Source organism: Carcharodon carcharias, chromosome 21 (assembly GCF_017639515.1).
Source record: "Carcharodon carcharias isolate sCarCar2 chromosome 21, sCarCar2.pri, whole genome shotgun sequence".
Taxonomy (NCBI): domain Eukaryota; kingdom Metazoa; phylum Chordata; class Chondrichthyes; order Lamniformes; family Lamnidae; genus Carcharodon; species Carcharodon carcharias.
Window position 1 is genome coordinate 81,402,197 of NC_054487.1, and position 23,349 is coordinate 81,425,545.

The window sequence follows — 23,349 nt, forward strand, 5'->3', positions numbered from 1 at the left end:
CTATCATTGTATTTCTAAGCATTATGCGCGGATCTCTGGGCATGTGAAAAAACAGTGCACTAACTTTTACAACAAATCCTGGAAAACTACAGATAATGTGATGTCTTTTTAAAAACTTATAGGCAGGTTAACAATACAGCATACCCAGAACATTAGGGATTTGAGCGCAAATTTAATGCTAAAACTTTAGTGCATTTGAAAGGGAGTGCTACATTGTTGAAGGCGGTATCTTTCAGATTGTTGTCAAAATTCCACGGCATTATTCAAACAAGCAGGGGATTCTCCCAGCATCCTGGCCAATATTATTCCTCAAGTAACATAAACCAAAATTGTTCATTTAGCTCATTAGTGTTTGCAGGATCTTGCTGTGCGCAAATCAGCAGCCATGTTTGTTTATGCCAAAAAAGAATTTTGAGACAATTTGAGGAAGTAAAAGGGGCTGCATAAGTGCGTGTTCTTTATTGAAACCATTGTGCAGTGAGAGAAATCATTGCAGTTTGAGTTGTTGAAGATGGTGCCCTGATGTGAGTCTGTATCTGTCTATTTCAACTATAGGTCCTTGTTTAGGGGGTGCCAATTCTGGGGAGAAGATTATTTCTGTCTTTGGAACTTTTAAAATTATTAAGAGGTTCCTTTTTTAACTCAATCACTGACTGACTTAGACTGTTATTATATCCTAACTTATTGTTTGATAGTCTGGGCGCAGTGGAAAGACAGTGCCTGAATTAGAAAAAACAATAGGCTTGATGAAGAAGGTCGTGGAGAGAGTGCAGCGAGAGAACGAGGAGCTGAAGAAGGCTCCAGGAGTGGTATCCAGTGAGAAACGAACCTGCCTTGAAAAGGAAAATGAAAAGCTTAAGGTTTGTTTTCGCATTACAAAGTCTTTTTGTTTTAACTTATAAACAACAGCCTGCGATACTTGTAGAAACAGTTTCTCCTCTGGCCTAGGTAGTGGAGGTAAAAATTACCACCAAGAAACAGTGGACAGCTATTATGGTTCCAAATGGTTGGTGTCAAAAGTTGCAGAGAGCACATTGGTTAGACCACACCTAGATTACTGTGCACAGATCTGGTTACTATATTATAGAAAGGATATGGAGGAGAGAGAGTGTGGGGAAGATTTACAAGGATGATACCAGAATTAGAAGGGTAAACATATCAGGAAAGGATTGACAGGCTGGGTCTCTTCTCTCTTGGGATAAAAGAAGGCTGAGAGGTGACCTAATTGAGGTCTTCAAAATTCTGAAAAGTTTTGATAGGGCGGATACAGAGAGAATGTTTCCCTTTGTGGGGAAGAGCAGAATTTGAGGCCATCAGTTATAAGATAGTCACCAGGAAATCCAATAGGGAATTCAGAAGAAACCTCTTTGCCCAAAGAGTGGTGAGAATGTAGAACCGAATACCACGGGGAGTGGTTGAAGCAAATAGTCAGTGCGTTTAAGAGGAAGCTGGAAAAATATATGAGGGAGAAGGGAATAGATGGTAACAACCATGGATTTAGATGAGAAAAGATGGGAGGAAGCTCAGTCAAGCATAAAAACTGGCATGGACTGACTAGGCTGAATGGCCTGTTTCTGCATTGTATCGGGGGAGGCAATGGTATAGTGGTATTGTTGCTGGACTAGTAATCCACTGGGGACCTGGGTTTGAATCCCACCACAGCAGACGGTGGAATTTGAATTCAATAGAAATCTGAATTAAAAGTCTAATGATGAAACCTTTGTCAATTGTTGTAAAATCCACCTGGTTCACTAATGGAAATCTGTCCTCCTTTCCTGGACATTTTGTGTACAAGACATACCTGGGCAATTGTGTTTGCCTCTGAAATGTTCTAGCAAGCCACTCAGTTGTAACAAAAAAGGAATGAAACCGGATGGACCTAGGCACCAGAAATAACAACGGCAAACTCAGCCCTGTCGACCGTGCAAAGTCCTCTTTACTAACATCTGGGGGCTGGTGCCAAAATTAGGAGAGCAACAGCCAGACATAGTCATCCTCACAGATAATGACCCAGACACCACCATTACCATCCCTGGGTATGTCCTGTCCCATCGGCAGGACAGGCCCTGCAAAGGTAGCAGCACAGTGGTATACAGCGGGAGGGAATTGCCCTGGGAGTCCTCAACATCAACTCCGGACCCCATGAAGTCTCATGGCATCAGGCCAAACATGGGCAAGGAAACCTCCTGATTATCACGTACCGCCCTCCCTCAGCTGATGAGTCAGTGCTCCTCCATGTTGAACACCACTTGGAGGAAGCACTGAGGGTGGCAAGGGTGCAGAACGTACTCGGTGGGGGGCTTCGATGTCCATCACCAAGAGTGGCTCAGTAGCAGCGCTACTGACCGAGCTGGCCGAGCCCTAAATGACAAAGCTGCTAGACTGGGTCTGCGGCAGGTGGTGAGGGAACCAACAAGAGTGAAAAACATACTTGACCTCATCCTCACCAACCTGCCTGCCGCAGATGCATCTGTCCATGGCACTATTGGTAGGAGCGAACACCTCACAGTCGTTGTGAAGACGAAGTCCCGCCTTCACATTGGCGATACCCTCTTATCAGTTGTAACAAAAAAATGAAACCGGATGGACCACCTGGCATTGACCTAGGCACTGGAAATGACAATGGCAAACTCAGCCCTGTGTGGCACCACCACCGTGCTAAATGGGATAGATTTTGAACAGATCTAGCAACTGGGCATCCAAGAGGCACTGTGGAGCATCAGCAGCAGCAGAATTGTCCTCGAACACAATCTGTAACCTCATGGCCCGGCATATCCCCCACCCTAACATTACTATCAAGCCAGGGGAATGACCCTAGTTCAATGAAGAGTGCAGGGCGCATGCCAGGAACAACATCAGGCATACCTAAAACTGAGGTGTCAACCTGGTGAAGCTATAACACAGGACCACTTGCATGCTAAACAGCATAAACAGCAAGTGATTGATAGGGCTAACCAATCCCACAACCAACAGATCAGATCTAAGCTCTGCAGTCCTGCCACATCCAGTCGGGAACGGCGGTGGACAATTAAACAACTCACTGGAGGAAGAGGCTCCACAAATATCCCCATCCTCAATGATGGAGGAGCCCAGCACATCAGTGCAAAAGATAAGGCTGAAGCATTTGCTACAATCTTCAGCCAGAAGGAGGTCCACAGCAGCGCAGATGCCAGTCTTTAGCCAATTCGATTCACTCCATGTGATATCAAGAAATGGCTGAAGGCACTGCAAAGGCTATGGGCCCTGTCAATATTCTGGAAATAGTACTGAAGACTTGTGCTCCAGAACTTGCCACGCCCCTAGCCAAGCTGTTCCTGTACAGCTACAATACTGACATCTACCCGGCTATGTGGAAAATTGCCCAGGTATGTCTTGTACACAAAAAGGAGGACAAATCCAGCCCAGCCAATTACCACCCCAGCAGTTTGCTCTCAATCATCAGAGATGTAATGGAAGGGGTCATCAACAGTGCTACCAAGTGGTACTTGCTTAGCAATAACCTGCTAACACCCAGTTTGGGATCCACCAGGGCCACTCAGCTCCTGACCTCATTGCAGCCTTGGTTCAAGCATGGACAATAGACCTGAGCTCCTGAGATGAGGTGAGAGTGACTGCCCTTGACATTAAGGCAGCATTTGACCAAGTGTGGCATCAAGGAACCCTAGCAAAACTGGCATCAATGTAAATCAGGAGGAAAACTCTCCTCTGGTTGGAATCATACCTAGCACAAAGGAAGATGGTTGCGGTTATTGGAGATCAGTCATCTAAGCTCCAGGACATCACTGCAGGAGTTCCTCAGGATAGTGTCCTCGGCCCAACCATCTTCAGCTGCTTCATCAATGATCTTCCTTCCATCATAAGGTCAGAAGTGGGGATCTTCACTGATGGTTGCATAATGTTCAGCACCATTCACAACTCCTCAGATATTGAAGCAGTCCATGTCCAAATGCAGCAACACCTGGACAATATCCAGGCTTGGGCTAACAAGTGGCAAGTAACATTCGCGCCACACAAGTGTCAGGCAATGACCATCTCCAATGAGAGAGAACCTTTCCATTGCCCCTTGACATTCAATGACATTGCTGAATCCCCCACTATCAACATCCTAGGGGTTACCATTGACCAGAAACTGAACTGGACTGGCCATATAAATACCCAAGCGACAAGAGCAGGTCAGGGGATAGGAATCCTGTGAGAGGTAACTCACATCCTGACTCCCCAAAGCCTGTCCACTGGGTACTGCAAAGGCTCTGGGCCCTATCAATATTCTGGCAACAGTACTGAAGACTTGTGCTCCAGAACTTGCTGTGCCCCTAGCCAAGCTGTTCCTGTACAGCTACAATACTGACATCTACCCGGCTATGTGGAAAATTACCCAGGTAAGTCCTATACACAAAAAACAGGACAAATCTAACCTGGCCAATTACCGCCCCATCAGCCTACTCTCCATCATCAGTAAAGTAATGGAAGGGGTCATCAAGTGTGCTACAAAGCAGCATCTGCTCAGCAGTAACCTGCTCACTGACGCCCAGTTTGGGTTCTGCCAGGGCCACTCAACTCCTGACCTCATTGCAGCCTTGGTTCAAACAAGTCGCAAGGCACAAGTCAGGAGTGTGATGGAATACTCTCCACTTGCCTGGATGAGTGCAGCTCCGACAACACGCAAGAAGCTTGACACCGTCCAGTACAAAGCAGCCTGCTTGATTGGCACCACATCCACAAACATTCACTCCCTCCACCACCGACGCACAGTAGCAGCAGTGTGTACCGTCTACAAGATGCACTGCAGAAATTCACCAAGGCTCCTTCAACAGCACCTTCCAAAGCCATGACCACTATCATCTAGAAGGACAAGGGCAGCAGACACATGGGAACACCACCACCTGGAAGTTCCCCTCCAAGTCACTCACCATCCAGACTTGGGAATATATCGCTGTTCCTTCACTGTGACTGGGTCAAAAATCCTGGAACTCCCTTCCTATCAGCACTGTGGTGTACCTACACCTTATGGACTACAGCGGTTCAAGAAGGCAGCTCACCACAAGCTTCTCAAGGGCAACTAAGGATGGGCAATAAATACTGGTCTAGCCAGTGAAGCCCACATCCTGTGAATGAATAAAAAATATATATTGTATGTAATCCTTAGCACCTCTCTAATTTGGGAACAGTAAGTGTGATGGAGTGATAGATCTAATATTATTAAGACACAGTGTCATTGCATATTTATTTTCCTTTATAAATGTCAGCCTTTTCTCAGTAGTACCCTGGCTCTGAGGCAGAAAGTCATGTGTTCAATCTCCACTGGAAACCTGAGCACAAATCTAGGCCAGTACGTGACTGAGGGCATGCAATACTGTGGAAGGTCCTTCTTTTGGGTCAGAAGTTAAACTAAGGCCCTGTCTGCCCATTCAGGTGGATGTAAAAGATCCCAAATCATGTTTCTAAAAAGAGCAGAGGTGTTCTCCATGTTGTCGTGGCCAAAACTTAACCCTCAGCCAGCATGATGAAAAACAGATTATCTGGTCATTATCACATTGTTAGTGGGACTTTTCTGTGCTACATTTTCATGATTAGAAATGTGATTATACTTCAAAAAGTCCTTAATTAACTGAGAGGATCTTTGGCACATCCTGAGGTTGTGAAATACGCTTTTTAAATGCGAGTTCGATCGTTCTTTTTAAAACCAGGTTTCAAAGGGTCGATTCAAAAGTAGCAGATTTTTGGTATCTCTTTAGATGGGACAGTAAATGTGATTGATTGATTTGTCTGAACAGTATTGAGATGCAGTATCAGCCCATATGTATTTTCCAGTATAAAATCAATACTGAACTCAGCTCATTGTGCTCCAAGGGTTTTGCACTGAATTGACATTTTTGGCAGCAATTAATAAAACATCCCAGATTTACTCCCAGTAACTCCCAGACCAGTGTATATTGAGTGTGTAGTGCCTCCTATAAAGGATAACCTAGAATTTCAGCTTTGCATGTTTTTGACATCACTGTTACAGCAGCGCAGGTCAGAGGATCTGGAATAATGTTTCACACCGCTATCTAATTCGACAGAATCAAGACCTTCACGTCAAGAGCAAGATACAATTTATTGCCTTACTTTGTTTCAGTCAGAACTCGAGAAATTGAAGATGCAGATGGGTGGGCAGTTGAGCTTACGTTACGAGTCCAAAACAAAAGGTGTGGAAAAGATCTTGGCTGAAAATGAACGATTGCGAAAGGAACTCAAAAAGGTAAAGCCACTTGGTCAATAACGAGAGTCGCCTTCTCTGTAAGTTTAGTTATAACTCTGTTAAGTGTCACTGTTTTTAACGTTAGTATTTATTCATTTTTTGCCTTCAACACTGAAGGTGGGCACACAGCCCAATTCAAAGATGACAATATTCTCATTGCGATGTGAAGGGGGCCATGAAATGCCACCGAACGCACCTGGGCAATGGACTCCTCAATACTCCCTGATCTTGTTGCCTGGGGAGACACTGCTGCCTGCTCAGAACCTCCCACCTCTCAACTCAACTCAACTCACCAGTGAAGTGGACTGAGATTTTCTGAGCGCTTTGTAGTAAAAACAGATAATGCTGGAAATATTCAGCAAGTTAGGCAGCATCTATGGAGAGAGAAAGAGTGTTGTTTTTTGCTGCATGTCAGACCCCAAATGAAGATTCTTTGCACGTGTCATTTTTGCACATTTACACTCTATTCTAACAAATCAAAATTTACACTAGATAATAAAGCCAAAGCAAAATACTGCAGATGCTGAAAATTGGCAATAAAAGCAGTAAATGCTGAAAGCAACCAGTGGGGTCAGGCAGCATCTGTGCAGAGAGAAGCATTTTAGGTTAGTGATCTTTCATCAGAACTGGGAGATGTTCAAGATGAGCAACAAGTGAAAGTTCATTGAACTGTAATGCTAACTCTGTTTCTCTTTTCAGAGATGCAGCCGGACCTGCTGAGTATTTCTAGTGTTTTTTGGTTTTGATTGTATCACATAATTTCTCTCTCGAAAATGTTACAATGCAATTCTTGATGACCCACAGGGTGACCACAGATGGAGTTGAGATTTTTTTTTCCGCTGAATATTTGTTTTGTGACAGGAAGGTGACTGTGCTGAGAAACTGCGAATTGCTAAAAGCAACCTGGAGATTATGAATGAGAAGCTAAGCGTGCAGTTGGAAGAGACCAGTAAACGATTAAGCTTTGCAGAGAGTAGGGGTCCACAACTTGAGGGTGCAGACAGCAAAAGTTGGAAGTCCATTGTAGTGACAAGGTATCACTTTAATCTCTGATATATAAAGCATAGAAGCCTGCTAGGCTGATGCCAAAATATTGGTACTCAGGGTAGATATTGATGTGCTGGGACAAAATACAAACCTTACTGAGTATTTGATAGCAACATTTGAGAGTGGTGTATTATCTTGAAAGTTTAGGCACTATTTATTTCATGGATTAATTTTTTTTCCTCAGCTGGTCTGGGTAATGCGGAAGTTAGATAGATTATTGAACAACAAGGGAGTCAAAGGAGATGGCAGAAAATTAGTTGAGACTACAATCAGATCAGCCATGATCTTAGCAAATGGAGGAACAGGCTCGAGAGGCTGAATTGCTTACTCCTGTTCCTAATTTGTATGATCTTACCTGTTTTTTATTGCCTCTCCCAGAAGATAACATGTCTGGGGTTGGAAGTGTTTGTACCGTGGTGCACAAGGCATCACAACTGCATGGGCCGGTAGATCTTTTCCTGTCTGGAATTTTTTGTGTGTAAGAATGTTCACCAAAACGGAAAAAAAACAACCAATGGTTGACAAGTCAGTGTGATGGGAAATTTGGACCTTGCATGTTTACCTATTCTAAACCTGGGTTTTGGAGAAGATTTGACCACATGGCGGTCAGTGTCTGGAGGGCTGCAGGATAGCGGGGGTCTTTGCTGTTTTCAAGAGGAGGGAGAATTTGGATTGAGGTAAGTTCTTCTGTTGGACACAGGACTGAAATATTAGGGGATAATTTTTTTTAAAGTTGAGGGTGTTGAAAGAAAGGGGGGATAAGGATTCATTTTAATAAAAGAATTTTAGAACAGATTAAACAATGAGAGCAATGAATGGAAAGTCATAGTTTAGCTGAATTCTGAATAGCCGAAGGGTCATTTGTCCTAGAAACAGAAGGAAGCTGTTGGGAGGTTTGGAGGGAAAGGCTGATTGAACCAATGGTTTTCTTCTGCCCCAAAGCATTAATATGATTTTCTTTCTTTAAATCATTGCAAAACATGATTTATGATGGATAAGTAGATATATACTTAAACTGAAATGAAGTTTAATCCATTTTGGAGATTAGACCGGAATTTGCAATCTCCAAATGGGCAGATTTTGCTGGCTTTTTCCCAGCTTCCACAATTGTGGATCCTTCCACGTACAGTGCTCCTGACAGCAAGGAATCTTCTTGACTGAAAATCCACCATATAAACATGGGAAGGCAACAGTGGGATTTCCTTGGAAATGATTTTTACTTGGAAACAAATTTACTTAGATAAGCTGAAGGAGCCCAAGGGTTTGCATGTTTTTCCATTTCATTCCTGCAAACCAATTTAACAGGACTGAAACTCCAAAGGGACTATTCCACTGGCGCAAGTGAGATGAAATAGAACCTTCGGCCAGCTAAATTGTAGGACCTCGATCTCACCCCAGAGTTGTGAGTGTTAGCATGTTTGGGGCAGGTGGGCAAAGACTTTAAGGGCACATCAAACACAGCTTACAGGAGATGAAGTTCCCTTAAGCATTGTGCTTAGTGGCCACAAGTCCCTTCCTGGGCTGGAGTGCAAGTGACAATCAATGAAGGGCCTTCAGTTCCAGCGGGAATCTTGACTCTGGCAGCACGAGTTAATTGGTCCCCTTCCTGCCAGTTCTCTGCTGAGGCCTCTTAAAGGCTGTAAAGGTTAGAGTTTCTGGGGTAACCTGGGAACTGCTCCAGGCGTATCCCATTGATGTGAATGGGAGTTGCTAAGACTTACCCATAGCTGCTTGCTATTGAAAAATGGCTGGACCAAAAATGTGGAGTGGAATCCCGGGGAAACGTGGTTCCATCCCATTTTCCAGTTTCTGGACATGCAATCTGCCCCAGATCTGCTTGGGTCCCAACAGGAATTTTGAGCCCATCTGATTATATTGATCATTTTGGAATTAGCAGCAATTACTTCATTAACAATTATGCAATCTTACTTCTGACACATTTCAAATGGTCAGTTGTTCACTTTAACAATGATGAAATTTTTAAAAGTAAACTGCATACATTAACAAGACGGCTTGTTTAAATTGCAACCTTGTCAACTTTAGTTGCAATCGGGGAGTCGCTTACATTATTACAAAGACGATGAGTAATTCATTCCTTCATGCTTTAAAGAATGTATGAGAGTAAAATAAAGGAGATGGAGACAGACATTACAAAAAAGAATCAAAACCTCACCGATCTTAGACAGCTGCTGAGAGAATCGACTGATAATGAGCAAAAATTGGCAAAACAAATAGGAGACCTGGAGGAACAGGTGAGAGAAGAATTGTGAGACTGTTTCAGTTCTGGTAGTGTGTGAACCCATAGAATCTTACAATACATAAGGAGGCCATTTGGACCGTTGTAGCTATGATAGCTCTTTGCAAGAGCAATTCAATTAGTTCCGCTCCCTGCTTTTTCCTCATAGCCCTGCAATTTCCTCTGCTTCAGATCTTTATCCAATTCCTTGCCATAACTTACCAATATTAAATTCCTCTCTGTGCTTATCTAATATCTTTGTTCACCTGGGTCAAATATAAAGAATGAATGAACTTTATTTTGTATGATGCCTTATCATGCCCTCAGGGCTTCCCAATAAACTAAGGTCAGTGTATCTTTTTTTTCTGTTTTATGTAAGCAAATGTAGCAGCTAATTTGCAGACATCAAAGTTCCACAAACAGCAAATGAATGACTGGATAACCCATTTATGTTGGTGTTGATTAAGGGAGAAATGTTGACCAAAGCAAAGGAAGAACTCCTTTGCTTCTTTTTGAATAGTGCCAGGTTTAGATTTATCTATATGTGTGTGTGTATGCATATATATAATATATATATATATATTTGTCTGAGCATAAACAGAACTGACAAAGCCTTAATTTAACAGCCCATCCAAAACACGGTATCCCCAACAATGCAGCACTTCCTCAGTACTGCACTGATGTGTCAGCGTGGATTATATACTCCAGTCTGTAGTGGTTAAATGCACAACTTCTGCCTCAGAGGTGAGAGTATTGTCATAGAACTCTCTAACAAAAATACAAATGATAAAAAAATTCTGTGGAAGTTTCATATAATTAATGATTTGCATGTTATATTTCAAAGCAGTTAGTACCTGTACTGTAAAAGTACAAAGAGGACTTTAGCGCCAATATGTTCATTGTGAAGTGGAAACTTCACTGGTTGGAATATTTATCTGTGGCACCTTTAGCTGTAAGACCATTGGTCTCAGTCACATTTCTATTTTTGAAAGTTAAGTCCACTAAAAGAAAGTCTGATAGCGACAATATTTTCCCCAGACTTTTCAAGGTACTAAGTTCCTGTTGAATGTGAGCTAAGTTTGCTTTCTCATCGTGCTTGTATTGTATCTCAATGATTTGAGACATAAAGATCTCTAATAAAAAAGGACCTCATGCAGCAGAAAATTAGCTCAGTTGTAGCAGTGTCACTGTCAAGTTTGTACTGGCAATTGCTGTTAGGAGCATAATAAGTTACAGAAATGGTGAGCAACATACTTAGAACAGTCCAGGTGGTCATCCTGAAACAAGCAAGAGTTAAAATGAATTGTGCACAAGGAATAGAATACATGTAGAGTATATTACAAGTCTTAATGAATGCATACATTTTATGTTCACAAAACCCTAATTTCCTTTGTCAAGAATGTGCCCATTTTTCTTAATATTCATTCACGGGATGTGGGCTTTGCTGGCTGGGCCAGGATTTATTGCCCATCCCTAGTTGCCTTTGAGAAGGTGGTGGTGAGCTGCCTTCTTGAACCACTGTAGCCCATTTAAACCTGTCATTATTGTCACACAAGAAAGTGCTATAGCTATCTGGCATGGGAAATGGAGAACCATTCGCAACAGTGCCACTGTGTAAAGCATGTTCTTTGTAGCACTCTGGCGCCTCTATTTCTGTAATTCAAAGTCCTGAGACCACTAAAGAGAAACTCCTCTGTTCCAACCATCTTTGCTTCCCAAGAATCAGTTCTTTGGTGGCTTCCTACTTGCCTGCTGACACTCATAGCTGGCTAATAACCTTCTGGGGAAAAGATTGAAATGTTTCAACGGGGAGAGAAGAAAATGAGGCATAATTAAATGGAAGTTAAAACATGATCTCTGCAATATTAGTTGTCAATCAAAAGTTTCCTTGTCTTCTGTACAATATTTTGGATCAATATTAATAATGGAAATGTTTGGTTTAAAGATCCCACTTGTTTAGGAATTTGCTTCCCGAAAATGAATTGAATCTTGTGCGGTGATTTGGATTAACAAAGTCAGTTGCAAAGAGGATCGAATGCGCTCTGGATTAGCGAGCAGCCTTTGAGTTAATACAGGCTGGGTTTTGATTCCTGTCCATAATCAGCCAGTTATTCATGTTTCAGAAATGAATGCAAGCTTAAGAGTGCAAAGAATATGTCAGCAAATTAGCAACTGCCTGTTCCTTTAGTTTCAATGATATTGTTGTATTCACTAGAGATGTAAAAGTTGTAGGCAGGACCATTTTGATTGATGTTGCATTTTGCTTCTCTACTTCAGATTGAGGTCCTTAAGCATTTCCCTGAAGAAGCTAAAACAGAGCCAGGCCTGACCAGAGAACTCCAGTTACAAAGGTATGAACCATAGTGATTCTGAAAATGGGCACTTTAACATGGGACCTGAAGCAATCATGATTTTAATGTAGCTGATGCACATATTGTACATGTATGTATCCAGCTCGACATCTTTCTAAAAGCTAGCTGATCACTTGTCATTGCTTGAGGGTGGCCTGGAGTCTGGTTATGACATTCTGTTGATAGGCAGCCCTGTTCATTTCAAGGCCATTGCTGTAAACTGACAAATGCAGGTAATTGTAGCTATGTCTAGAGGGCTAAGCTCAGTCCAAAGGAGATCGCAACTCCTTGTAAATTTCAGGATGCAGCTAGTGACTGGCTTTATTATTTTAAAGGTATTTCACACCTATAATTAAGTGTACACAATAATTAACAGAATTTGGGTGTGTGTTAATTAAGTGGTCATTTTTGAGAATTTAACGTGTGTGGCTATAAATTCTAATTCTATCTTTTCATCCAATTAACTGGAAGATTGACAAATGATCGATTGGAAAAGGAAAAAGCTGAACTTCTCTATCAACTCCAAGTCTGCAGGAAGCAAACAGCTGCAGTTGCAGAAGGCAGCAGCAGCATCAGAAATGGTAACCCTTTCAATACAGTTCTCACCTTCCATATCTAATCTGCACAGTGCTGAACAAGTATATAATCAGATCGGTTTTCTATATTTTCACTTAACCAGACATCTATTTAGCACGTATGCAAGATGGTTTACTAGGATGTACTTGACAATATGGCACAACCAAACTAGCCTTCCCTTCCAAAGTATGAGAGATCAGTGGGGTGGTGGAGAGAGTGAAGTTAACAAGGGTAGGAGAGTGGGCTGAGAAAGGCCATATACCCTGTAGACTGTCACTGTTACATGCCACCTTGGTTGTACTGATCCAGCATAACCTGTACAGGTGGACTTTCCCTTTGATTTCATGCATTACAAGGCACTTTTGGAGATTTAATGTAAGGAAATGGGATGGAGATGCCTGCCGCAGATTCTCTTATCCTGGACGCTGATTTGGGAATTTTCCTTCCTTGTTATAGGTCAGGCTTTTAATCACCATTCTCCCTTTCAGGGGATGTTATGACCTCACCAGAAACAAGCTGTAGGCTGAGTAATCCAAACGGGTATGACCCAAAATTGCTGGGTTGTAAGAGGGCATAAGTGCCATTCTTACCAGGGTGGGGGGCAGAAACTAACCCAGCTGATCCAGGAATCTGACTACTTAAACCAGAGCTTTTAAATCTTGGAAGGAGGGTGTGAATACAATCTCAGTTTTCAGCCTCCCATCACTATGTCATGAAGGTGCCTACCAATGTGCCAGAAACAGCAACAACCTGTATTTATATTGTGGCTTTAAATAATAAAACATCTCAAAGTGTTAAAAGTAAAGTACTGCAGATGTTGGAATTCTGAAATAAAAACAGAAAATGCTGGAAAAAAGCAGCAAGTCTGGCAGCATCTGTGGCGAGAGAAACCAAGTTAACATTTCAAATCCGTATGGCTCTGAAGAAGAGTCATGCAAACTCGAGATATTAACTCTGTTTCTCTCTCTACAGATGCTGCCAGACCTGCTGAATTTTTCCTGCATTTTCTGTTTTTATCCCAAAGTGTTTCACAGGCGGGTTATCCAAACTACATCTGACACCGAGCCACATAAGGAGATATTAGGACAGGTGACCAAAAGCTTGGTCAAATACATAGGTTTTAAGGAGCCTCTTAAAGGAGGAAAGAGATTGAGAGTTTAGGGAGAGAATTCCAGACCTTAGGGCCCTGGCACCAGTGGTGGTGTGATTAAAATCAAAGATGCTAAAGAAGCCAGAGTTGGAGGAGCACAGATATCTCTCAGGGTTGTAGGTTTGAGGAAAACCTAGAATTACCCATTCACATGAACATAAGATACAAAATCTAATTCACACATGAATTACAAAGCTTCATGATCAGTGATATAATGTTTGCTGTGTATTCCTGTTACAGCTTGTGATGATGTATTAGACAGAAAAGACAAACCGATGGGTGAACTAGTGGAATTGCAAACACAACTCAAGGCATCAGATCTGGAGAAACAACAACTGCAGGTAAGCAACCTTGCTGAGTTCAGTAAAGTCTCAGCAATACATTACACCGTGTGAGATACATGGCTGGAACTTTTTAAATCACACTGGTGTCAGACTACATAGCGAGTTGTTGTGATCTGGAATGCACTGCCTCAAAGGCTAGTGGAAGCAAATTCAATAAGTAATTTCAAAAAGGGATCGGGTAAATACTTAAAAAGAGGAAAACAAGTTGGTGCTATGAGGAAAGAGCAGAGGGTCTAATCAGAAAGCTCTTTCAAAGAGCCGGCATTGACATGATGGGGCAAATGACCGCCTCCTGTGATGCATCATGTGTAATTTTTACATGCATGTTGTGTGTTTGTACGTGAACTTCAGCAATCAGAAATTGAACCTGAGTGTTGGTTCTTGGTGAGCTTTACTCATCTAATCCAGTTACAATCTCTGCACTAATTAAACTGTCTGCATTTATTTTGGATTAATGAGGTATAGATATCTAACACAACTTCACCATCTGGAAAGCCCATCTCGCATTTATATTCTCAGCAAGACCGCTCCCATAATGAACCTTGTAAAATTACTTAAAGCTGATGAGCAATTCCAAATTTTTGTATTTTAGCAGAGCAGTACAGAAACTGCACCTTCCAATTAAACAGCACAATATTTCTGAAGGTCTTTGATTGTTGCTTAGTCATATTGCCCACTGATTGGATGGGTAAAATAGCGCCAACCAGAATTTCTTTTTATTGGCAGTCAAGACACCACCCATCACTCAATCTTAGCTGCCCTGATAATTATGGAGAAAACAGGTAGAAGCTTGAATGTAACCAGATGTAACAGCAACTATAATAAGACTGGAATTAAAGATTTTTTTATTAATTCAGGGGACATAAGCATTGCTGGCAAGGCCAATATTTATTGCCCATCTATAAACACCCTCAAAGTTGGCACTGAATCACCTTTTTAAACCAGTGCAGTCAATGAGGTGCTGTTAGGGAGGAAGTCCCAAGATTTTGACCCAGCTTCGATGAAGGAATGGCTGGTATATGTCCAATGGTGTATGACTTGGACAGCAAGTCAGAGATGATGGTCTTCCCATGCACCTGATACCCATGGTGGTGTTGGTCGCAGCTGAAGAGGTCAGTCAGAAACCAGTTTCAACGAGGTCAGTGTTGTAGGCCTCATTGGCAAGGTCAGTACTTATTGCTGTTCCCTAATTGCCCTTGAGAAGGTGGTGGTGAGCCATCTTGAAACCTGAGTGGCTTGCTTATTGAAGTTTAGAATCAACCACATTGATGTGGACTGGAGTCACGTACAACAGTCCAGGTAAGGACAGTAGATTTCTTTCCCTAAAGAACATTTTTTGATTGGAATAAAAACCCATCTGGTTCACTCGTTTCATGGTCACCGTTACTGATACTAGCTTTTTAATTCCAGATGTATTTAATTGAATTTAAATTCCCCAGTTGCTGCAGCGGGATTTGAACTCATGTCTGTAGATCTTTAGTCCAAGCCTCTGAATTACTCATCCTGTAACATAACCACTATGCTCACTTTTGCTGTTTGGCAGTAGAAGCTGGGGCAGTTTTTAGAGGGCAGTGTGAAGGGGCAGGCGTTGGTGAAACTGGGTTACCGAACTTATAAGGATTTGTTAGTAGAAAACTGGCTATATCCATTGGTGTTGTATTATTCTCTATTGGCACAGTAATATAGTGTATTACAGCTGGAATCTTGAACATTAAAGAAAAATCACAGAAAAGTATCTTCAGAATGGCAAGAAAATCAGCATTCAATCCCACTAATAAGTTTTATTAAAAGTTCACAAATTGTTTTAAACTTTATTTACACAGTAATCTAACTAATCTCTTGGTTTCTAGGAAGAAATAAAAAGGTTGAAAAAGGAACTCAAGAACTTTGACCCTTCCTTTTTTGAAGAGCTTGAGGACTTGAAATTCAACTACAATCAGGAAGTTAAACGGAACATTCTTCTCGAAGAACAACTAAAGAAACTAGCGGAGCAATTTGGAGTCCAAGTGACTATTCCAGAAAATGTTTCCATTGATTAAGATGTGTCACAAAGATATTAGTGAACAGCTATCACCATTCAAAGTAGTTCATTGTTACAGTTGTTGAAGTTGATGTCTCTCAAAACAAAATCTATTTAAGTCTTTCAAGTGCATCCTTAACTGAAATAATTTATAATACTTCAGCAGAGCCTCTCAGACCTGCTCTATCATTCAGTCAGATCATGCCTGATCTGTACACCTCCATTTACCCACCTTTGCTCCATATCCCTTGATACAGTTACCCAACAAATATCTATTAATCTCTGTTTTGAAAGCTCCAGTTGTCCCCAGCAGTCACAACCTTTTGGAGGAAGAGTTCCAGATTTCTACCACCTAACTTTGCTTCACTTATTTACCAATCACTGTGAGGCTGTTTTACTTTCTCAGTTTAAGGGCGATTAATGTCCAGAAGAGGGGGGAGTGAGGAAGGAGAAGCAAATACAAAGATTTTTTTCATTAATCCAAAACTCTGTCTCCTTAACATGGTGGGAGTTTTAAAGTTTGTGTTTTTCACTTTCCCATGGAGACCAAATATTTCAGATCTTTGACATTTGTTACTGGTCCATTTAAAAAGCAAGCTCTGCTGAAAGGAACAGAGATTAACATCATGAAGGAGCAATGTTGCTTCTCACTTCAGACAGTTCCTCTCAGGGATTCCCAAGTTTGTCCATTAGTATGATTCCCATAACTGACTTCAACAAAGCAAATCCCAGCTGAGTGGTGAATCCCCTCTTGGTAGTCATGGTCCAACCCATTTACCTCAACAGTATCGTCAGGAAGAAGGGAACAACGCATTTTTATTTGAAATCGACCACAGATTCTTCCCACCTTTCTAACTGAAGGACAAAGTTTGAGAGTGACAACCTAGTGTCAACGCAGTAACTTTGTTAGTGAGACTGCTGGAGAAAAAGTTAGGGTCCGTAATGGAGGTGGAAGTTTACAGGCTGATCCATATAACTGTTTTCTAAGGAATAATGCTACATCCTGTCACATGTCTGACAGTCACATCTTTCTTGTACCGTCTTGTGGAAGTACAAGTTGATTGGCACACCTTCTCTCCCCCGCCACCAGCCCGCACCCCCCCCCCCCACCAAACAATTCTTTGTTTCAGGTGCCCACAACCCATTTGCACGTTATGCTGATTGTGCACGTAATGACACATTTGCCCTCAAATATACTGACACATAAACAGAGACACGCGCACGCACAAACATACAGGAACAGGGACTGATGATACATTTAAAGATTGAAGAGTTGCTCTGCAAATTCTCACTCAGTACTGGAATAGCTGTTTATTGGTCATTACTTTTAGCTGAGGACAGCATCCAGAATATTTTATGTAAACAAAGATTCTAATCACCTATTTTTCAAAATATTACTAAGTGGTCACATTGAAGAAAAATGAAAAGTATTTTCATAGAGTTTATTTATACGTATTAGATCATTTCTTGTACTGTGAAGATTTCAATAGTAGAAGGTTTTGTTATTTATTACATGTCATTTACAATTGAAAATAGGTCATAGAGGGAGTTTAGCTCTATCTAATTTGGGGAGTGTTTGATGCTGACATTTGAAAGAATGTTTTCCATTTCCTAACACAAACATTTCTCATTTTTATTAAAAAGAGTAATATTAAAATTTTATTGAGGTAATACACTGTAATATCTGGTCTGGAAGTTGAATCTTTGTGGATGGTTTTATACATGGAACAGAATGCAATGTGTACATACTTTTGAAACCAAATGAACAAAACCATTATTTATTTACGGTGTCATTTAGATAAACTGATGGGACCGAAGGAATAGCAATTTGGTTGGGATACTCATTCGCCAAGTTATGATATAAAATGGGTGAATACCATCACCTGCTTTTCCCTGTTTAGCTCCTATTTGCAAACATCCCCAAGTTAAAACCCCTCTGATTCACAATGAGCATCACCAGCCAGAGTCTTTCCTCCTGACTATGAAAAGTATGTTTATACTCTTGATACCAATCTTAACTCTCTACCTATAGGTGAGTGTTGCTTACCAGCAGATGTCAAGAACACTGTAAGGGGCTCTTTACTCATTGACAACAGAACTGCCCTGCACATTAACTTTCACCAGTACCAGATTAGGAAGAAGGAATCACCCTGTTGCTAATGTAACTTTTAAAATAGAGTTCAAATAATTCCACTTTGACAAGCTTTGAAAATCCAACTTGGAAAAAGGCCAGGAAAAATGGTTCTACAGTATTCTATAATTGAGTATAATTATGGGAGCAATGTTTCTTCAACATCCCTGCTTGTAATCCTGCAAAAACTTAACTCCTGTACCTTCAAAACACAATGACCATGTCTCCCCAGCACTGACTCCTTTTTCCCCTATCTGGGTGCCTTGCTTTTAACTCTCCCAGCCCTATAACACACTGAGATCTCGGCACTCCTTAATTTCTGACCTCTTGTGTATCCGTTAATTTAAATTGCTCCACTATTGGTGGCTGTGCCTTCAGCTGCCAGGGCCTGAAGCTCTGGAATTCCATCCCTAAACTCCTTCAGCTCTCCCTCCTCCTTTAAGACACTCCTTAAAACATACCTCTTCAACCAAGCTTTTGATTATCTGTCCTGGTATTTCCTTATATGACTCGCTGTCAAATTTTCTTTGATAATCACTCCTATCAGGGACCTTGGGCATTTTGCTATGTTAAAGGTGCTATATAAATACAAGTTGTTGCTTCCTGTGTATCAGCACAATATGTTCCCAATGTTATTTTCAGTAAATGGAACTGAGCAGAACCTTGAAGTGAAGCTCCCTGAGAAGGCAGCTACTGTTTCCTTTTATTCATTCACAGGATGTGGGCTTCACTGGCTAGGCCAGCATTTATTGCCCATCCCTAGTTGCCCTTGAGAAGGTGTTGGTGAGCTGCCTTCTTGAACCACTGCAGGCCATGTAGTGTAGGTACACCCACAGTGCTGTTAGGAAGGGAGTTCCAGGATTTTGACCCAGCGACAGTGAAGGAACGGCAATATATTTCCAAGTCAGGATGGTGAGTGACTTGGAGGGGAACTGCCAGGTGGTGGTGTTCCCATCTATCTGCTACCCTTGTCCTTCTAGATGGTAGTGGTTGTGGGTTTGGAAGGTGCTGTCAGAGGAGCTTTGGTGAATTCCTGCAGTGCATCTTGTAGATGGTACACACTGCTGCTACCGTCCATTGGTGGTGGAGAGAGTGAATGTTTGTGGATGTGGTGCCAATCAAGTGGGCTGCTTTGTCCTGGACAGTGTCCAGCTTCTCGGGTGTTGTGGAAGCTGCACTCATCCAGGCAAGTGGGGAATATTCCATCACACTCCTGACTTGTGCCTTGTCGATGATGGACAGGCTTTGGGGTGTCAGGTTGTGAGTTACTCATCACAGGATTCCTAGCCTCTGACCCGGTCTTGTAGCCACAATATTTATATGGCTAATTCAGTTTCTGGTCAATGGTAACCCCCATGTTGATAGTGGGGAATTCAGTGATGGTAATGCCATTGAACGTCCAGGGGCAATGGTTAGATTCTCTCTTTTGGAGATGGTCATTGTATGGCACTTGTGGGGTATGAAAGTTACATGCCACTTGTCAGCCCAAGCCTGGGTATTGTCCAGGTCTTGCAACTCCTCAGATGTTGAAGTAGTCCATGTCCAAATGCAGTGAGTGGTGCTGAACATTGTGCAATTTTCAGCGAACATCCCCACTTCTGACCTTTGGATGGAAGGAAGGTCATTGAAGCAGCTGAAGATGGTTGGGCCTAGGACACTACCCTGCGGAGCTCCTTTAGTGATGTCCTGGAGCTGAGATGACTGACCTCCAACAACCACAACCATCTTCCTTTGTGCTAGGTATGACTCCAACCAGTGGAGAGTTTTGCCCCTGATTCCCATTGACTCCAATTTTGCTAGGGCTCCTTGATGCCACACTCGGTCAAATGCAGCCTTAATATCAAGGGGAGTTACTATCACCTCACGCTGGGAGTTCGGCAATTTTGTCCATGTTTGAAGCAAGGCTGTAATGAGGTCAGGAGCTGAGTGACCCTGGTGGAACCCAATTGGGTATCAGTGAGCATGTTATTGCTAAGCAAGTGCTGCTTGATAGCATTGTTGATGACCCCTTCCATTACTGATGATTGAGAGTAGACTGATGGGACGGTAATTGGCTAGGTTGGATTTGTCCTGCTTTTTGTGTACAGGACATACCTGAGCAGTTTCCTACATACCACATGGGTAGATGCCAATGTTGTAGCTGTACTGGAACAGCTTGGCTAGGGGCACGGCAAGTTCTGGAGCACAAGTCTCCAGTACTATTGCTGGAATATTGTCAGAACCCATAGTTTTTGCAGTATCCAGTGTCTTCAGCCATTTCTTGATATCATGTGGAGTAAATCAAATTAGCAGAAGACAATCATCTGTGATGCTGGGGACCTCCAGAGGAGGCCAAGATGGATCATCCACTCGGCACTTCCAGCTGAAGATTGTAACAAATGCTTCAGCCTTATCTTTTTCACTGATGTGTTGGGCTCCCCCATCATTGAGGATGGGGATATTTGTGGAGCCTCCTCCTCCAGTGAGTTGTTTAATTGTCCACCACCATTCAGGACTGGATATGGCAGGACTGCAGAGCTTAGATCTGATCTGTTGGTTCTGGGATTGCTGAACTTTATCTATCACTTGCTGCTTATGCTGTTTGGCATGCAAGTAGTCCTGTGCTATAGTTTCATAGGTATGCCTGGTGCTGCTCCTGGCATGCCCTCTTGCACTCTTCTTTGAACCAGGGTTGATCCCCTGGCTTGATGGTAATGGTAGAGCGGGGGATATGGCAGGCCATGAGATTACAGATTGTGTTTGAGTAAAATTCTGCTGCTGCTGATGGCCCATAGCGCCTCATGGATCCCAGTCTTGTGTTGCTAGATCTGTTCGAAATCTATACCATTTAGCATGGTGGTAGTGCCACACAACATGATGGAGGGTGTCCTCAGTGTGAAGGCAGGACTTCATCTCCACAACAACTGTGAGGTGGTTACTCCTACTGATGCTGTCATGGACCCAGAGTACTTTCAGCACCCTTGCCACCCTCAGTGCTTCTGCCACGTGGTGTTCAACATGGAGTAGCACTGATTCATCAGCTGAGGGAGGGCAGTACATGGTTATCATCAGGAGCTTTCCTTGCCCATGTTCGACCTGATATCATGAGACTTCATGGTGTCCGGAGTCGCTGTTGAGGACTCCCAGGGCAACTCCCTCCTAACTGTATACCACTGTGTCACCACCTCTGCCGGGTCTGTCCTGTTGGTGGGACAGGACATTCCCAGGGATGGTGATGGTGGTGTCTGGGACATTATCTGTAAGATATGATACCATGAGGATGACTGTGTTAGGCTGTTGCTTGACTAGTCTGTGAGACAGCTCTCCCAATTTTGGCACTAGCCCCATGTTAGTAAGCAGAATGTTGTAGGGTCGACAGGGCTGAGTTTGTTGTTGTCGTTTCCGGTTCCAAGGTCGATGCTGGGTGGTCTCTCCGGTTTCATTCCTTTTTTGAGTCTTTGTAGCGGTTTGATACAACTGAGTAGCTTGCTCGGCCATTTCAGAGCCAACCACATTGCTGTGGGTCAGGAGTCACATGTAGGCCAGACCAGGTAAGGATGGCAGATTTCCTTCCCTAAAGGACATTAGTGTCTTGATCCTTGTGCAGCAATTCCTATTTGTGAAGGCAACAAGTATTTTGGCTCTTGTAAAATGTGTTTTCAATGAATAGGCAGGAAACTGAACTGATGAATTGAGTAAATTGAAAAAAGATGCTTTTACATTATATACCTATGGGCCAAGCGCTGGAAAATGGGATTAGTGTCGTCAGATCTTTGTTGACCGGTGTGGAAACAACGGGCCGAATGGTGTCCTTCTGTGCTGTATATAAGTCTATAGCACTGTCTCACATCAACTGCATGTCCCAAAGTGCTTTCCAGCCAATTAACAGCAAGATCCCACAAAAAAAGCAATGAAATAAACAAACAGTTCAATTGTTCTAGGTGTTGGCTGAGGGCTAAGTATTGGCCTCGACACCAGGGAGAACACTGCTGCTCTTGGAAATAGTGTGGCGGGATCAGGATCCCCTCCTGAGAGGGCAGACAGAACATCGATTTAACATCTCATCCAAAAGGCAGCACCTCTAAAAGTGTTACACGCCCCCAGTACTGGCTATGAAGATTTACTTCAGAAAAAGAAAACACTAAACATCTTTCAGTCCGCTATTAATTTAAGGTTTACTTAAGTTGAATGGCGGTACTTTGAAAGGAATCAAAAAGTAAAATGATACACACGTTTTTCATACAGTCCCAACATGACATGATCCAAACTTCGAGTGGTGCTAGCTAGCTACAGACCATTGTGTTTGGAACGTATTCAAAATCATGCTTTGTTTTAATCGAGTCACTAAGGAAAAATTTTCCAATAGCAGAAAGTTGCTGCCCAGATGACAAAGATTTCAGGTAATTGGCAAAAGAACTTCTCTATCTTTCTCTTTCTAGCAGCCTCTTGAAGCGACAATCACGCTTGCCGTGGAGCCTGTGGCAAGAACATGCATGGAGTCTTTTAACAGGGGGAGGCTGTTGCGCTGCAGCTACCACACGGTTCTGGTTTATCGCCTTACCGTCTGCTATGGGGGTATTGGAAGGGTTTGTAGGTTGATAATCTCTTTGTTTGGCTGCATTATGAATGTACCTTTCTTTCCATCAAGTCCTGGGGAGGGATTAATTACCTCGTTCTACCAAAGAGTCAGCACAGGCACAATGAGCCAAATGTCATCCTTCTGTGTGGTCTCATTCTATGATGTGAAGACTGGCTCAAACAATCCACAATACTGCAGTTAACACCGAATCTCCAGTACTACCATATAAAGATACTTCTTATCCAGGAAAATAAATGAAATGAAATGATCAATATATGAAAAAGGACTTTTTTTTCAGTGGCAACCTCTTCAAAAGCATTGCCTGGGTTAATTGTGATTTCAATTAGTATTTGCCATTTGAGGTTTGCAGAAGCAATAATTGAATATAGAACTGGGGTAGATAAAAGTCACAGCCAAGAAGTGCCACCTTGAAGGTTATGGGCAGCAGATGCATGGGAACAGTATCACCTGCAAGTCCTCCTTCAAGTCACTCACCATCCTGACTTGGAACTATATCACCGTTTCTTCACCGTCACTGTGATAACTAGACACTTGGAAACTAATGATATGATCAGGCAGCATCAACGTGGATTTATGAAGGGCAACTAGAGATGCCTTTAGTATCTAAAAATCTATCGATTTCTGTCTTGAACATGCTCCATGATTGAGCTTCCACAGCCCTCAAGAGCAACTAG

At 42.4% G+C, this 23,349-nt stretch overlaps 1 protein-coding gene across 4 annotated transcripts in view; it reads left to right on the forward strand.

The window, feature by feature from the left end:
* cep290 (centrosomal protein 290) overlaps positions 1 to 18,304 on the forward strand; it is a 134,978-nt gene extending 116,674 nt beyond the window's left edge. For 2 of the 4 annotated variants that reach the window (XM_041216221.1, XM_041216222.1), the window contains 8 exons: positions 696 to 860; positions 6,119 to 6,241; positions 7,103 to 7,275; positions 9,399 to 9,540; positions 11,802 to 11,875; positions 12,347 to 12,456; positions 13,842 to 13,942; positions 15,796 to 18,304. In XM_041216221.1, the coding sequence (XP_041072155.1) occupies positions 696 to 860; positions 6,119 to 6,241; positions 7,103 to 7,275; positions 9,399 to 9,540; positions 11,802 to 11,875; positions 12,347 to 12,456; positions 13,842 to 13,942; positions 15,796 to 15,984 (1,077 nt within the window). In that variant the 3' untranslated portion in view covers positions 15,985 to 18,304. Of the gene's footprint in view, positions 1 to 695; positions 861 to 6,118; positions 6,242 to 7,102; positions 7,276 to 9,398; positions 9,541 to 11,801; positions 11,876 to 12,346; positions 12,457 to 13,841; positions 13,943 to 15,795 lie in introns of those variants that run through there. The other 2 variants (XM_041216223.1, XR_005946488.1) reach the window with 2 other exon arrangements.
* Positions 18,305 to 23,349: the final 5,045 nt, after the last annotated feature.